The sequence below is a fragment of the Salarias fasciatus genome, chromosome 10 (genome assembly GCF_902148845.1).
Source record: "Salarias fasciatus chromosome 10, fSalaFa1.1, whole genome shotgun sequence".
Lineage (NCBI taxonomy): Eukaryota > Metazoa > Chordata > Actinopteri > Blenniiformes > Blenniidae > Salarias > Salarias fasciatus.
The window spans coordinates 388,281-405,707 of NC_043754.1; the positions used below are offsets into that span (position 1 = coordinate 388,281).

The 17,427-nt window shown below is 46.8% G+C and overlaps 1 protein-coding gene across 1 annotated transcript in view; it reads left to right on the forward strand.

Annotated features, from left to right (window-relative positions):
- ncf1 (neutrophil cytosolic factor 1) overlaps positions 1 to 15,834 on the forward strand; it is a 58,905-nt gene extending 43,071 nt beyond the window's left edge. Inside the window, exons 9-11 of the mRNA XM_030101008.1 lie at positions 5,580 to 5,693; positions 12,653 to 12,828; positions 12,910 to 15,834. Of these exons, the coding sequence (XP_029956868.1) occupies positions 5,580 to 5,693; positions 12,653 to 12,828; positions 12,910 to 13,049 (430 nt within the window). The 3' untranslated portion in view covers positions 13,050 to 15,834. The remainder of the gene's footprint in view (positions 1 to 5,579; positions 5,694 to 12,652; positions 12,829 to 12,909) is intronic.
- The last annotated feature ends 1,593 nt before the right edge of the window (positions 15,835 to 17,427 follow it).

Sequence of the window (17,427 nt, forward strand, 5' to 3'; positions counted from 1 at the left end):
GAAATTACCGGCCTATATCAACATTGCCCTTTCTCTCCAAAGTTTTAGAGAAAGTTGTTGCAGAGCAACTCATTGCTTATCTGGATCTAAATGAAATGTTGGACAAATTTCAGTCTGGTTTTCGCAAGATGCACTCCACTGAGACTGCTCTGTTAAAAGTGTCCAGTGATATTCAGATGGCTGCAGACTCTGGTCAGTATTCAGTTCTGGTTCTACTGGATTTATCTGCAGCTTTTGACACAGTGGACCATAAACTCCTGTTACAAAGGCTGAACACTGACTTTGGAATCTCTGGAATGGTTCTAGAGTGGTTCTCTTCGTACCTGACCAATCGGACATTCTCAGTGTGTGCCAATAACATTTTGTCTGAAGCCACTCCTTTGGTGTATGGTGTTCCTCAGGGGTCAGTCTTGGGTCCAATTCTGTTTTTATTGTACATCAGCCCCATTGGCAAAATCATTCGCCATTTTAAACATGTGTCTTATCATCTCTATGCTGATGGCATTCAATTGTACATTTCTTTTAAAGAGAGTGAGTTGCACAAATTGTCTGAGTTAATGGACTGTATCTCAAGTATAAAGACTTGGCTTTCTGAAAACTGTCTCCAGTTAAACTCGGAAAAGACTGAATCTTTGATAATTGCCCCTGAGCAGAAAATCCCTTTTATTAAGCGTCACCTTGGTTCTCTGGGCCCCTCTGTCCAGTCGAGCATCAGAAAGCTCGGTGTCTGGTTTGACCAGTCCCTGTCTCTGGACAACCATTCAAGACTTTTGGTCAAAAATTGCTTTTATCATTTGAGAAATATTGCAAAGCTGAAGCCAGTTTTATCCGGCACTGATCTGGAGTTGGTGATTCATGCTTTTATTTCTTCTCGTTTAGATTATTGCAACTCTCTCTTCTCATGTTTTAACAAAAATGTTCTTAACCGTCTTCAGCTGGTTCAAAATGCCGCAGCAAGACTTTTAACGGGGTCCAGCAGATGGTCACACATTACGCCAGTCCTGTCTTCTCTTCACTGGCTCCCTATTAAATTTCGGATCGATTTTAAAATCCTAGTATTGACTTTCAGAGCCTTGCATGATCAGGCTCCTAAGTATCTTTGTGATCTGCTTCAAACGTACTCACCTGGCCGCTCGCTCCGCTCCTCAGACCAGAACCTCCTCATGGTACCAAAAACGCGTTTTAAAACTAGAGGAGATGTGTCCTTTCAGGCCGTGGCTCCAAAACTATGGAACGCCCTGCCTCTGTCCCTCCGTGTGGCTGATACGATTGACTCCTTTAAAAAGCAGCTGAAGACGCTTTTATTTAATCGGGCTTTTAGTTGACTGGACGTTTCTGATGCGATTGATTGGCTGTCTGTTCTTATCACGTTTATTTGATATTGTTTTTATTTTTGTTTTTTGCACTGTGAAGCACTTTGTGATTTTATATGCGAAAGGTGCTATACAAATAAAGTTTATTATTATTATTATTATTATCATCTCCCATCCACTAACATGAAGGTGTTAGCATCTCCCATCCTCTAACATGTAGCTCTTAGCATCTCCCATCCACTAACATGGAGTAGTTAGCATCTCCTATCCACTAACATGGAGTAGTTAGCATCTCCCATCCACTGACATTGAGTAGTTAGCATCTCCCATCCACTAACATGGAGTAGTTAGCGTCTCCCATCCACTAACATGGAGTTGTTAACATCTCCCATCCACTGACATTGAGTAGTTAGCATCTCCCATCCACTAACATGGAGTAGTTAGCGTCTCCCATCCACTAACATGGAGCTGTTAGCATCTGTCATCCACTAACATGGAGCTGTTAGCTTCTCCCATCTGCTTTTGAGAGTCACTGAATGAAGGCACTGAGTGTCAGAGTTTGATTGACAGCTGCTGTCAGCTGTGTAACTGCACCGTATGCCCATATATGGTCATGTCAGTTAGAGTGGAGAGAGGAGAAAATTAAAGCTTCTGTTTGGGAAACAACTGCTCCTTGTTCCTTTCCTGTTTGGCAAAACTGAACAAAAAATATCACCTTTGATAGGAAAATTAGTTGTCTTTCAGTTGGTGAGGATTTCAGAGCAGTCCGACTTTTCGTTTGGTCCGCAGAAGCCTCAGTTTGTGAGAAACGCGAGATTTTACCCCATCCGGCTCCATGATAACTGAGAGCAAAAAAAATGCAGAGCGCACACCTAATTATACCTGTGAAAACATACATATAACATTAAATTTTCACAACTTGTGTTACATCATCTTGTTCAGGAGAACCTGGTGAGGGTTTACGTGTGCTCGGTTTGTTGATAGGAGTCACAGTTTAGACACACTCGATGCTTGTTCGAGGTGCTGAAAAAAGGCAAATTTTTAAAGTTTTTTCCCATTATAACGGATGAGGGCAGGAGCAAGGCAGGATTTCAGACTTCCAACTTTGAACGCTAATAAAATCCACACCGTTAGACTTTTGACAAAGTTGTTCACAACTTTTGTAGAGAAATTTGAGTTGATGAGCGTTTGATGAGCGTTTATTAACAATGTCTATTACTAATTAACACATGATCAACAAAACGGAACATTCAAACTTGCAAGTCGTGTGTGTGTGTGTGTGTGTGTGTGTGTGTGTGTGTGTGTGTGTGTGTGTGTGAGAGAGAGAGAGAGCGTCTGGAAACGCACAGGAAGGGGCGTTAACCTGTTCGGAGCGTGGCCCGATTGGGTCGGCTGTGTGGTCCCTCTTCCTGGAGGAACAGGAGGGGTGTGTGAGCGTGGGTGTGAGCGTGGGTGTGTGAGCGTGGGTGTGTGAGCGTGGGTGTGAGCGTGGGTGTGTGTGTGTGTGTGTGTGTGTGTATGTGTGTGTGTGTGTGTGTGTGGCGGAGCGGCCACCCGAAGCGACAGGAGGAGTCGATCCTGAGTCACTCACGAAGTAGGCATGACTCGGGTCACGCTCGGGTGTTCGTGAGTGTCCAGATCACTGACGAGTCGGCATGTGGGTGTCCGCATGCGCGTAGAGAGAGAGAGGGAAAGAGGGAGAGAGCGGGGGAGTCTCTCGGAGTCCCGGGTCTGGGCTCCGCTAACGGACACCGGCTTCCCCGGGAGGGGTAGCGGGGAGGGGCGGAGTGAGAGAGAGAGAGAGAGAGAGAAAGAAAGAGCGAGACGAGAGCGAGGGGGGAGCGAGCGAGCGAGCGGGCAGGCGAGCGGCGCGTGTGTGTGCTCTCGACTCGAGGTCTACCGCACTGGTTCAACTCACTACTCTGGGGTTAGTAAAGAGGAAAGGCGGAGGAAGATGAGCCTGTCTTCCTATCTCACACCACAGACGCAGGGCTAGCCGGCGTCCTGCGGTCTGATCTGTGAGGAGGAAGCGCGTGCTCGTGAGCGTGCGCACGGGAGCGCACGAGGAGAGAGAGAGAGAGATGAAGAAAGAAAGATACACAGTCACACGATAATGAACAGCTTCAGTCCGTTCATTAATAAAAGCCAATGCATGAATTACACTCCTATCCGTCTGCCTCAAGCCTGCCCAAGGCTCACCTCTGTGTGGTTGAGGATTTAGCAGTTGAACTTGGCGTCTGTGTTGTGGTTGGCGAAATACAGCAATTTCGGTGGGGAGATCAAAGCCGTCGCTCTGATCTCGGTCGGATTCTGTTGCGTCCAACAGAACCTCGGGCTCTTGGAGGGGTCCACGTGGAGGAAAAGAGGCGTCCGGTTCTCCGGTCCGGGCCCTCAGTTGGTTCTTGGTCGGCTGTGGGGGAGGAGAACGGAGGAGCTCTGAGTCGTGGTCCGGCTGGTGTCTTCGGTCCGGTCCAGGGGAGTCCCTGCCGTTCTGCTCCGCTGGAAAAGGGGCTTCACTGGTGAAGGAGAGGAGATAGTCCCGAAACCAAAACGTCCCGACCAGCGGGTCAGTTCGGTACCGGGTTTAGTCCGCAGGAGAGACGCGCTGCACGTCTTTCCTAGACAGAAACTTAAGTTGAACTAAAGATGGCGTCTTGTGACTCTGTTTGACTGGTGGGTGCAGCTCCCGCCCCCAGGGTCTTCTGGGCCAATCAGAGGGTGATCTGGGTTTTCCCTCCTCTGCTCTGGGGAGGAGCCTCACAAGCGCCCTCGTGAAGTTGGCGGTGGTATTGCACCCTTATCTGGTTTCTTCCGCTGTGAGGTGAGGAACGGATGCCATAGTTCTTTTGTTCTCGAGGGAGATCAGGCTGGCACATGGTGAGGAGATGGGCAGCCATTTTGAGGCTCCGTGGGACAAGATGGCGGTGGCCTCCTGCTGAGAGGAAGAAGTTTCTCTCCTTTGTTCTAGAGAGCTTCAAAGTCTGCTGCGTCTCCACCACAGTGGGGGTCATGTCTCCTTCATGACGGGGACAGTGTTCGCAGACAACATGACTCCAGGTCATGCCTTGAAGGGCCTGCTGTGCTGAGCAGGCCGAAACTGACTGAAATATTTCTGGTCAAGTTTAGCGTCCCAACAGCAAAATATCAAAAATGTTTTCACACGTTGGATTTAAGAAAGTGGTGGTGAGGTTTTGTGTGAGGTTTTATCTCCAAACATTTTTTAACCTGTCTGTGACTCTCTGCCTTCTCTGAGTGTTTTTCTGCTCAGATAAGAGTCACTACTGCATGGAGAAGGGAAACATGTCACCCTCTGCTGGACAAAAGCAGGAACAACTCTTCAACTCAACTTCTAAACATGAAACTACAATGATTTTTTTAAATATGTTTTTGAAAAAAAAACATTTAAAAATTGCTAAACAAAAAATCCTGAAACTTATGTGACTCTGAATCCAGCTCTGAATCCCTCACCTGCTTCTCCAGGCCAGCCAATCAGCTGTCCTTCAGTCGCTCCAGCAGCACTCCCATACCTGCCTCGTATCAACCAGTCCCCCAATCTCTCACACACACACAAACACACACAGACACACACACACACACACACACACACACACACACACACACACACACACACACACATTTGGGGAAGACAGAACTGAGGAGGCTGTGGATTCTCCCATGTGACCAGAGTCAGAACGCTGTTCCTTCTTCACCGTCCCCTCTGTCCACATCATGGTGTCAGTGTCAAGATGTCCAGAGATCCCCTAAAACTTTGATTTGAGATTCCTAAGATGCTCTGAGATCACTGATGGATATCTCCAGAGGGTCCGGGACCCGCCTGAGCCTCCTCCTCTGATGGAGACCACCATCAGAGTAAAGGAGGAGCAGCAGAGTCACGTTGCTGCGTCCCTCGGCCCCAGGTTGGACTTTTGGGGTGGGGTCACACTCTTCAGCAGTATTGGCTGTTTTGTTCTTTTGTGACCCTGATGATTGTTTCAACAATTTTATCTTTTTAGTTTTTTGCACTCTTTATTTTTAGGCAGTTTAAACTGTTTAACCTGTCTTTGTTAATTTATTGTGGTTCAGTCAGTTTTACATCTTTGAACATTAGGATTTAGTAGTTTCTCTGTCCATGCAGAATGAAACAGACAGATTTACTTGTGGTCGTCTTCAGTTAAAGGCAGGATGCAGGTGACACAGGGGGATGTCATGGTGGAACTCCTGAACCATTCTTTAATGAAGTCACTGTCTGTCTTTCTGTCTGTGCAGGAAAGGAGATGAAACTGGGCATTTTCCCTCCATGTTCCTGCAGAAGGCCGGCAAGCGGGAGAGGCAGGAAGCAGAAAGGAGCATCCCCAGAGGACAGAAGCCCCCCCCTCGCAGGTTTGAACCCATGCCATTTCACTTCCTGTTACTCAGCAACAGTTCGGAGGAGAACTGACTGCTTCTATTGCTGATCAGAGAAACATCTGGACATCTGCACGGCGCAGACACTGCGGTTCGTCCACATGTGATTACAGTTACTTCTAGGCAGTAAACTCAGTAGCTACTAAACATGTCAGTTACTCTGGCATCACGTTAAATTGTTATATGCTCGCAGTTTCACGATGATGAAAACATCAACGTGAAATTTAAAATTGCATTAATTTCATTGAATTTCACAATTATTGAAGTCAATTTAAAGCTCCCATAGTATGCAAAATTTAGTTTACAATGGTTTTGTATCAATAATCTGTCCCGAGCCTGTCCACACACCCCCCCCCCCCCCAAAAAAAAAAAAAGAAATTAGAGAAGTCTATTCTCTCCTTCTCTGGCTTGCTTCACCTTTCAGCAAATGTGTGCTCAAACGCTTGGTTTGGAATTTTCCCCTACATGACGTCAGCAAATGATTTAGCTCCTCCCCCTGACTGTGCCCCCGCCGTGTGTGTGTGTGTGTGTGTGTGTGTGTGTGTGTGTGTGAGAGAGAGAGAGAGAGAGAGAGAGAGAGAGAGAGAGAGAGAGAGAGAGTGGGTGTGGCCAGATGCGTTCAAGTGCATACCAGAAAGCAGGCTCCAAAACAGCCTGTTCTGAGGAGGGCTCCACAGAGCAACTTTTTAGACCGCTGAAACTCCTAAGATAGGATGAATTTAGGGCGAACAAACTTAAATACTATGTTCTTGGGCTTCTGAGACTGATATGACACGACTGAAAAATAGCATAGTATGGGAGCTTTAATGTAATTTTTATTGTAAGCTCATGGTGACAGGTTACAGGAACTGAAACAGGCATGACAGGAACATGTGCAGAATCCTTCCAATTCTTACAAAGTAGAAGTGTTGGATATTAATAAGAGTCATAATTTGATGAATCATACCGTCATACTTCCATTGAGACTTGTCCATCCTTGTCCTGATAGTTCCTGTCCAGGTCTGAGACTTGTCCGTCTCATCCTGATATTCCCAGCATGGAATCAGCAGAACATGGATCTGGCTGCTGTCCTGTATGCCTCCAAGGGAAGCTTACGAGTATAAGGCTTCCCTCGATGATCTGACTTCTTAGTTCATTTAGTTTGAATACTAGGACATGAGAGAGAGAAAAAAAGAGTGGAGAGAACAAAGAAAGTGCATCATGATGACCTTGATTCTATCCATGACCTTGACCATATCATGACCTTGGCTCTACCTATGACCTTGACCATATCATGACCTTGGCTCTACCTATGACCTGCATGTTTTAGTTGTGTGGAGAATGCGTCATTGTGACTGTGCTGCCGGACAGTGAGCCTCAGGAGAAGACTCCATAACCAAAGTTTTGTTTTATGCTTTTATGATGATGATGAAACATTTATTTATTTATTTATTTACACACAGAGGTATTGCCCCTTGAGATGAGTCATTTCGTTTTCGAGGGGGACCAACCAGTCTATTGTAATACAAAAACAAGAACATCAAAACTAGAAACAACAAAAAGCAACGGAATAAACAGCCCCCCACCCTGCCCCCCTTCCACCCCCCTACACACACACACACACACACACACACACACACACACACACACACACAGACCCCCTTTATAAAAGGGGACATATTCTGATTTTTTCACTTTGTGTAGAGTTTTTATATAGTAGTATGTGTTGCCATAGCCTCATTATGATGTTCAAATTGTCTGTTTCCTCCCTGTCTTGAACCACATTTTGTGAAAATGCCTGCTGAGATGGTTGAGTTTGGTTCGCTTTTCCTGAAATAAGTAGTATTTAACCTCACAGTGACGTCAACCTCTGTTCCCGGCTGCAGATGGCTACTGCAAGGGCTAGAGCGGCTCATCTCTTGGGCAAGGATGAGTTTCAAGCCCACCAAGTCCAGGTCTCTGGTCCTCAAGAAAGGCAGGGTGGCCGACCGGTTCCGCTTTGCCATAGGAGGGACACCAATTCCAACGGCGATGGAAAAACCTGTCAAGAGCCTGGGCAAAGTCTTCAACAGCTCCTTGAGGGATTCAGATTCACTCCAGAAAACCAAGGCTGAACTGACATCATGGCTCACAGCAATAGACAAGTCGGGGCTACCAGGGAAATTCAAAACCTGGATCTACCAACATGGTGTCCTGCCAAGACTCCTTTGGCCCCTGCTGGTCTATAAAGTGCCCATGTCCATGGTGGAGACACTGGAACGGACCATCAGTCAGTTTCTCCGCAGGTGGCTTGGGCTCCCCCGATCCCTCAGCAGCATCGCTCTGTATGGCCATTCCACCATGCTGCAGCTCCCAATCAGCGGCCTGTCGGAGGAGTTTATGGTCACACATGCCAGGGAGGTGATGATGTATCGGGACTCCGCCGACAAAAAAGTCACCACAGCAGGAATCCTGGTGAAAACTGGGAGGAAGTGGAAGGCACAGGAAGCTGTTGATAGAGCAGAGGCACGATTGCAGCATAACATCTTGGTGGGCAACACGGCAGTGGGCCGGCGGGACTTGGCAGCTTCCCCAAGCCCCGCTACGACAAAGCCAGAGGAAGGGAGAAATGTCATATGGTTCAGGATGAGATCAGAGCAGAGGTGGAGGAGGATCGGCAGGTCAAGATGGTGGCTATGTACCAACAAGGCGCCTGGACGAGGTGGGACCATGCTGAACAGCGAAAAATCACCTGGCCAGAGCTCTGGAGACTTGAACCCCAGCACATTAAGTTCCTCATTCAGTCAGTATATGATGTTCTCCCAAGCCCAACTAATCTGCAGCGTTGGGGCTTAGCGAACACTACAGCATGCCAGTTGTGCCAGAGGAGAGCCACCCTGGAGCACATCCTAAGTTGCTGCCCGAAGGCCTTGGGGGAAGGACGGTACCGCTGGCGTCACGACCAGGTCCTTAGGGCTCTGGCAGACACACTCAGCACAGCAATGACCAACTGCAGGTACCAGCACACCCCCAAGCAGCCCATCACCTTTGTCAGAGCTGGGGACAAGGTGCAACATCAGCCAAGTTCTTCTGGGGGGCTTCTCACCACTGCAAGAGACTGGAAACTCCAAGTCGACCTGGGGAGGCAGCTCACATTCCCAGAATACATCCTGGCCACTTCACTCCGCCCAGATGTGGTGTTAACATCAGAGTCAACAAAGCAAGTGGTCCTGGTCGAGCTTACCGTCCCCTGGGAAGACAGATCGGAGGAAGTCAATGAGCGCAAGAGGGCCAAATACGCGGAGCTAGTGACTGAGTGCCGGAGCAATGGTTGGAAAGCCCGTTGCTAACCAGTCGAGGTGGGGTGTCGGGGTTTTGCTGGCCAGTCACTATCCCGAACCCTTAAACTCCTTGAAGTAAAAGGGCAGCTGTGCCGAAGAGCCATCAAAAACATCACTGAGGCTGTGGAAAAAGCCTCTAGATGGCTCTGGATCCGGAGGGGGGATCCGTGGAGTAGTGGGCCACTTGGACACAAGTCGGGGGCTGATCACCCCCGGCTGGGTCGCCCGAGTGAGGGTGTTTGATGATCAAAGACCCGAAACACCCTATGACCTCGGGTTCATCACTGATGATGAGTCCAAGTAGCACCTAGAGGTGTATTCAAGAACTCCTCCCCCTGGCTGTGTGTGAGGAGGGCTGCTCAGAGCCATTTTTTAGAGCGCTCAAACTCCGAACAAAGGAGGAATTTGGGGAAAACAATCTTAAATACTATGTTCTCGGGCTTCTGAGACCGATATGACGGGACTGAAAAATAGCATAATATGTCCCCTTTAAGCCTTCTTCAAGTCAGCTTGACAACTGATGACAACTGCTGACAGGTAACAGGTGACAAATCAAGATAATGGTCACTGTAATGGACAGAGAAATTGAAAATCCTTTATTTGTCCCACAAGGGAAAATTGTATATTTTTTTCTTTTGTTTTTACATGTATGTACAATATAATAGAAAAATGTGAGAAACACAAAAAAAGAGTTTCACAGGGTTGAATGGGTGATGGATGATTGCACATGATGAAATTAAGGTGCAGGGGGGGGGGGGCACTGCTGCTGCTGTTTGTGTTGGTGTTGCTGTTGGTGTTCGACCGTCGGAGCGGAGTTTTATTTTTTTAATGTTTTTCCCTCTCCGTTGTCGGACTGCAAAGATTTGGCGGAAACCCCTGAGTGTGTGTGTGGTGTGTGTTTTGTCTAGTTGGAGCAGTGCTGGTTGTAGAGTGTGATGGCAGCAGGGAGGAAGGACCTGCTGAAGAGGCAACACTCCTTCACACACCTGGGGAGACGCAGCCTGTCCTTCACAGCTCTCCAGGGCCTCAGGGGGTCCTGCATGGGGTTAGAGACCCTGTCCAGCAGGGATGTTAGCTAACATCCTCCTTTCTCCCAACACCCCCACTGGGTCATAGGACACCCCAGGACAGAGCTGGTCCTCCACTGGGTCCAGGAGACACCTCAGGACAGAGCCGGCTTTCTTGATCAGCTGATCCAGCTTCCTCCTGTAAGCAGCTGAGCTGCTGCCCCAGCAGACCACTCCATAGAAGATGGCTCAGGCCACCACAGAGTCATGGATAGTCTTCAGGAGGCCCCTGCACCCCAAAACACCTCAGCTTCCTGAGCAGGTAGTCTGCTCTGGCCCTTCTTGTAGACCGCCTTGCTGTGGTCTGACCAGTCCAGTTTAGGGCTGAGGTGAGAGTCCACTCTCTCAGTGTCCCTGCCCTGGATGTTCTCCGGTGTTGGGGGTTTGTAACGGCGCCTGCGGAAATCCACCACCAACTCTTTGGTCACTGACACCAGTCCACAAAGTTCTGGATCAGTCCTCTGTACTCCCGGTGGCAGTCATCACAGAACTTCTGCAGGTGACAGCTGGAAGTCCGCAGAGTCCAGGGTGAACAGAAAGGAGCCGAGACTGTTCCCTGTGGCACTCCTGTACTACAGACCACCATGTCAGACTCACAGTCCTGTGCCTTCACATACTGGGGTCTGTTTGTGAGGTAGTCCAGGATCAGCCCGAGAGGTGGTGATCCACCCTGTGACCTCCAGCTGGTCCCTCAGGAGAGCCGGCTGGATGGTGTTGAAAGCGCTGGAGAAATAAAAGAACATGATCCTCACAGTGCTGTCAGGCTGCTCCAGGTGGGACAGAGCCGTCCACGAGGAGGAGGAAATGCAGCTGGTATCTAAATTGAACATTTGGGATGCGAAGCACAAACAAGTTGTTGATGCATAAAGTAATACACCAGTAACTGATAAAGTGCTGAAACTGATGAACTGCTAAAAAAACCAATGAGTTTACAATTATTTCTCGGAGTAACTACTGAAAATGTTTGTGGCCTCTGTATGAGTGTTGAATTCATAGAATAGTCACAAAGACTTGGGCTTCCCAAGGTTCAGATGCTCAGAGCCACAATAGCATATTTGTATTTGTATTTATTTATTTATTTAAAGGGACAATGCATTTACACAGTACACAATACATTAAAGCAAAAATATACATAAATACAGGATTGTAGCCCAGGCTAATTTCCGTCCTCTGTCCCCTGCCGGGCCAGGCACAGCCACCCACCACACTCCATTCACTCAGCCAAACAATCATTCATTCACCTGTCATTAAAAACCATTCATTACACACTCCACACACACACACACACACACACACACACACACACACACACACACACATACCTGTACTCAGTTACCTTCCACCCACTCCCAACCCCCCCATACCCACACAAAGCTTCCACCCACACCCAAGTCCTGACCCTCCCTAAGTTCTTTGGGATTTATGACTGTTACTAGTTTGTTTCTTTACCAGTGGAAATGCCAACGATTATCTATATGAGCGATGAACACCCACTTTGTTTTAAACAAGACGGTTATGAGTGAAGAGCCGTTATGAATACCGTATTGGCCCGAATATAAGACGACTCCGATTATAACACGACCCCTATTTTTCAAAGATCATTTTGTGAAAAAAAAAATGCTGGACAGTAAGGTCACTCATAAAACAACTTTTTATCATACAATTATTAGAAACTCAAAAACTCACAACTGAGATAACATTTCACGTGATATAAAATGAAAAATATTACTACAGTATTGAATAAAAAATATATTCTCTTTCTCAAAATAAGAAACAATAAGCAACAAATAAGAACCTCAAGGGGTCCAAACTGCATAAATGATGTAAATAACTGTCCAGGTCCTTCAGCTGAATCAGGCTCTGGTGGTGGACATTCCGTCTGTCCGGCTTTCAGAGACGTATTCTCTCTCCCTTCTATCAGTCTCTCTGAAGCGTCTCTCAGGACCACGGAAAGCTTTTCTCATAGCGTTAGCATCTGGAGTGTTTTTTCTGTGCTCTCCAATAAGAACGAGGCTCTGCTCCACCAGACCTCCTGGCGGCTTGGCAGTAGTTTGATGACTCTGCTGCGTTGATCACCATCAGTTTAAAGTTGGTATCATAACTTCTCCTCTGTTGTTGCTCAGTTGTCCAGCGTTCAGCCCCTTTGTTCCAGATGATCCGCCATTTTTCATCAGATCATTTGATCTCATTTCATCGCTCCACTCGCTCTCTGCTCAGTGATACTTTGGCTCCATCTAGCGGCGCGGATGTGTATTGACCAGCTACCGTAAGTCCGCCATTATAACACCACCCCACTTTTTAGGACGCAGTTTCTGGAAAAAAACATCGCCTTATATTCGGGCCAATACGGTATATCTCACTCTGATGAACTTTATTGACCATAACTGTTTAACAACTTTCACCATGTAAATAGTCACAGTAATTCTTTCCTACACTATGAACTATTTTTTTCTTTACATTTTAACTAATCTTGTTAGAGTATCGATGTCTGACTCTGACATTACAGCGACGTTTACTGGACATGGTTACTTCTTTAGATGTGACACCCAAATGCCTCCATGTGTTTCAGGTCCACCATCAGAAATGCCAAAAGCATCCACAGCAAGGCTCGCCAGCGCCTCAGCCAGGACGCCTACCGCAGGAACAGCCGCCGCTACCTGCAGCAGAAGGGCGGACGCCTGGCCGAGCCGCAGAGAAACCCGCAGAGCTCCGCCAAGTCACCGCTGCACGAGAGGAAAAACCAGGGTAACAGCAGAACCGGCTCACTCACTCTCACCAGTCCCACAACCATCTGCCACAAATGCCGGCACTCTGTCGACCTGGCAGGTAACGTCCCCGACCGCTCCGTCAAGGAGGCCCCGGCCGTGCCCCCCCGGCCCAGCCCCGAGCTCATCCTGCAGCGCTGCACCGACACCACCCGCAAGAGGGTCAGCGTCCACAAGGCCCGCGCCAACACCACCTGCTGACCCTGAACGCACCACGGCGTGAGAGCAACACGATGACACATGCTTATATACACACACTCAACAAAAATAGAACACAATGCTTTAGTTTTTGCTCCCCTTAGCTAAAAGACCTCAGTTGCTTTTCATGTAAAAGGCCCTTTTCTCTCATGTATTGTTGACTGATGTTTCTAAATCTCTGTTACTGAGCACAGGCCAGCATGCTGCCTGAGGCTCACTACAATAAGAGTTCACTGTCAAATGTGCACTTCTACAGGATTTGGGGGTCTGAGGGTCAAACAATCAGTCATAATCTGGTGTGACAACCCAGTGTCATGGCGATTCGTGCTATGAGTCACACAAATTAATCTATTGAATCATGTCCAGGAGGGTTTTTTCGTGTCCCACGCCTCTCTTTTTAAACTCATAGACTTCAATGAGTCGCCTGGCCACGCCCCCTCACGAATAAACAGTGTATATACTATTGTTTCTTTTATCCAGACACTCAGATAATAGCCTGTTTTACTGTTATTGTCCTGTCCACACTAAAGATACCTTTAAAGATGTGAGCCACACTGCTGAACAGGAACATTCTGGAAACATCGTGATCCAATCCATTCAGATATAAAAGGGGAGAAAAAAGTTCACCCACTTTCTGTATGATTGAAATACATACTGTCAATCTACGTGGTTACATTCCCGGTTGAAATATGTTCAATAGTGAGTAAAGCGACATATCAAAGTGACTTTGACTGAGGACGCTCCTCCTCAGTGTTACTGAACACTCCTCCTGAGTGTTCACTGAACTGGCTAGCTTAGCTACAAGCAAGTAGAGATTGTTTGCTCATGTGCCCAGGTCAGAAAGCATTATAAGAACTGTAGTCAAAACGACAGACTGACAACCAGGTGGTCCCATATGCACAATAACCCGCTGCGTACGTCTCATATGTATAATCGTGAGGGGGCGTGGCTAGGTGACTCTCATTGAAATGTATTAGTTTAAAAAAAGTGCGTGGGACACGAAAAAACTGTGCAAAGCGTGCTCCTGGACACGATTCAATAGGTTAATTTGTGTGACTTAAAGCACGAGTTGCTGTGAGACTGGGTTGGGTGTGACCACTGTTTTGCCTCATGTACTACAAACACAATTGAACACATTTCTGAACCAAAGAATGAAAGTGACTGAATTGTTTAATGAAAACAAATCAGTCAGAATTTTAATCCATGAGCGTCTGTATAGTTTTGGTGGGACACAGTCAAGTTGGCCCTGACCAACTCGGCCCCAAGCTAAGTCAGCCCATAGCCAATTCAGCTTCCTGCAAACTGCAGGGCTCTCTAGTCTCACGCACTGAACGTGACAGTCATGCATTTAGGTTTTGTGTCTCGCCTCACGCCACACATTGTATTTCTCATGCTGAAAAAAAAATTCTGGTAAATTTGTCTGGAGCGCCACTGCTGTGGAACTGGGAGGAATCAAACATGTCTGAAAGCCTGTCACTTACCTGTCAACGAACAAAGGAAAGGGGCGGGAGAGATTGAGTTGAGCTCTTAAAATTATAATACAAATAAAAAGTTCATACTATTTTCTGTTATCGCTCTGTTCAGTCTATTCAAAAACCTTCTCTTCTACAGTGTCGATACACACTCATTACAAACACAGGAATCAGTCCAAGCACAAAGATTATTTGGATCATAACTGATTGCAAACTTGGCCGTATAGAAATTAAGAAGCGTACTTTTTTTTATCAGTGATATCAACAAGTGGATTTCTCATAAAACAAGGTAATCTGTTTCAAGCCGTAAGTAATTGAAATATAAAGACCAGTTTCTCAGTATTTGTCCATGGTGTAATTCCTGTCTTCACTTTGCTGGCTAGGTTGCTCCAAGATTCCTGAGGATAAAACTAGCTGGATTAACAATGAAAGGGGAGGGAAACAACATACACTTATTCAATAACAGTCAAGCCTGACCTGTATTGTGTTTGTGATTCAGACTGCCTTTGCATTGAGCTGAGAAGTCTACCCCTCATACCTTTGCCTTCCATAACATTCTACACTCACACACCTAAACTATTTCAGTCATGTACCCCAGAAAATCATGCACTGTACAAAGCCTTTGGTAAGTGGTCTCTGTTGTTCATATTATAATTCAAGACAGTAACGTACAAAGTTCAATTGGAGTGGATAATTATCAACATAGCCTGACACTCATTCACTGACAGTCACGCTCAATGCCAACTTGGCTATGGGCCATCTTGACTGTGAGCCAGTTTTCGTCAGCCATTTTATTTTTTAACATTGATTGAAAATATATTGACATGACATGAAACTTTACAGCATACAGTGTTATTATCGAGGAGGCTCACACTTTGAGAACCCGCTTTCAGGGTCCATCAAGCTTCAAATGGCAGCATTCTCTTTATCCACTACTGCAACGCCGGGTTCACACTGGATGGGTTCCGGCTGCGTTCCGTCTATGGTACAGAATCACCGCAGCACTGTGACCCACACCGCCTCCGGTGAAGCTGCAGTCCGCTGGAGTATGTTGCCAGATCTGTCGCTCTCTGCCCCAAACAATATGAAACCCGTTTGACCCCAAAAAAAGCAGTCCAAACTGCCATCTCTGTTGAAAATGCACTTTGCAACCGTAAAAACCGTGTTTCTATAATAAAAACCACGTCACAAATATTTAACCATTTCATCAACCTGCCTGACCTGTTTAAAAAAGAAGCTTGATATGGCAGAAACCCGCCCAATCTGGCAACACAGAACCACTCCGGTCATAGAGCTGTTTTGTGAAATTTTGGTGTCGTTTGACTTTCCTGCAGTGACGAGGAACAAAACCGTTCATTCTTCTAAAGCGTATAATGACTACATCACATTGTTTGTTCTGTTTTCTACCAGAAGAAGTAAAAAAATAGAATATTAAGGCCAAAACACGACACAGATTTTATTTTGAAGTCACTTATTTTGGAACATGTATCGCATTTCCTTCCGGCACCTGACTTGCTTCTGTCTGGATTGACGTGGTAGGGCTCCGGCATGCCGAGAAACAGGATGCTTGTGGAAAGTTACCGGAGACCGGAGCTCCGCAAGGGCTCCGCGGCCGGACCGGAGCCAGACCGGAGCCGGACCGCAGCCGGACCGGCTCCGTCCGCAGCTGGAACGGAGCCGGACCGCGGCCGGACTGGAGCCGGACCGCGGCCGGACTGGAGCCGGTGTGAGCCACAGCAGTGATTTTAATGAGTACAGATTAGCTGTAGTCTTGTGTGGTGTGTCGATCCTGGTGGACCAGAACCGTTCCCCTAATTCGGCTGCCGGACATTATCCGGTGTGAACCCGGTGTGAGTCTGTACTCTCTCTGTTTTAGTCATCAGAACGTCTCTGGGTCAAAACTGTGAGACAAAGCTTTTTCATGTGTTCAGCTGGAACTTCTATGTGCTTAATAAAAATAGTCAACAAATTGCACGTTTTCTGAGTTTTTTCTGCACGAAGTATCTTTCTAGACTTGATGTTTTCATTTCAGAACCCAGCATATTTCAGAGCTGATGACTGAGAAAATCAGCTAGGTTGGGTGAAACTGCGTGTCTGGGTTTCCTTTGAGGACCTGAGACTAAAATGAGAACTCGCTCTTTAGAATGTATTTCTGTTGCCTGTAGGCAAACACCTGGACTACATACACAGTTCAGAACGTTAGATCTCATGTGTTCACTCGTGTGTGTTTGAGAGAGAGACTAGAAGACTAGAAGAGACTACATAGACTAGAAGAGAGAAAATGGTTAATGACAAGTAGGGCATTCACAGAAAGGTCGACTCGTCGACTAGTCGACTCCCGTCACACCATTTGATATAAATTTGGAGGAGTCGACAAGTCGCAGGTTATTCTTCTCTCACCCCGACAGCACACAGTCTTCATCCAGCGAATGTGGATGCTCGCATCTTTCTCAATGAAAACATGAAGCACAAGCCCAAGAATGTGAGGGAAGATGACCCAGAGTAGGATTACTAAACCGAGTGTGTTCTAAGAATATTACAGCAATACGGATTAATTTTTTTTAACCTTTATCTTTAGAGGCTGGCGAGTTCTTTTTTTTTTTTTTTTTTTTGGAGTTGAAGTTGGTTTCTGAGTGGTGCCTATTTGCGGTTCTGACATTCACAGCGTAGTGAATGTGTGGATTATAACGTGTCCACCAAAGTGTTTTGGGGTTGTTGGATTGTGTATTTGATGAGTTTGACGAGGGGCAACAAAAATACCGTCCACTTCCATTGTGTCCGTCCCGAAAACCTTCCCCGACTCACCTCTGAATAAACAACAGCTCACCCTCACAAAAAAAGTAAGTATGCTGTTCCAAATGACTAAGGAATTGCGCTAAATGAGCCAATTTGCCAAAATGTTGAAGTAT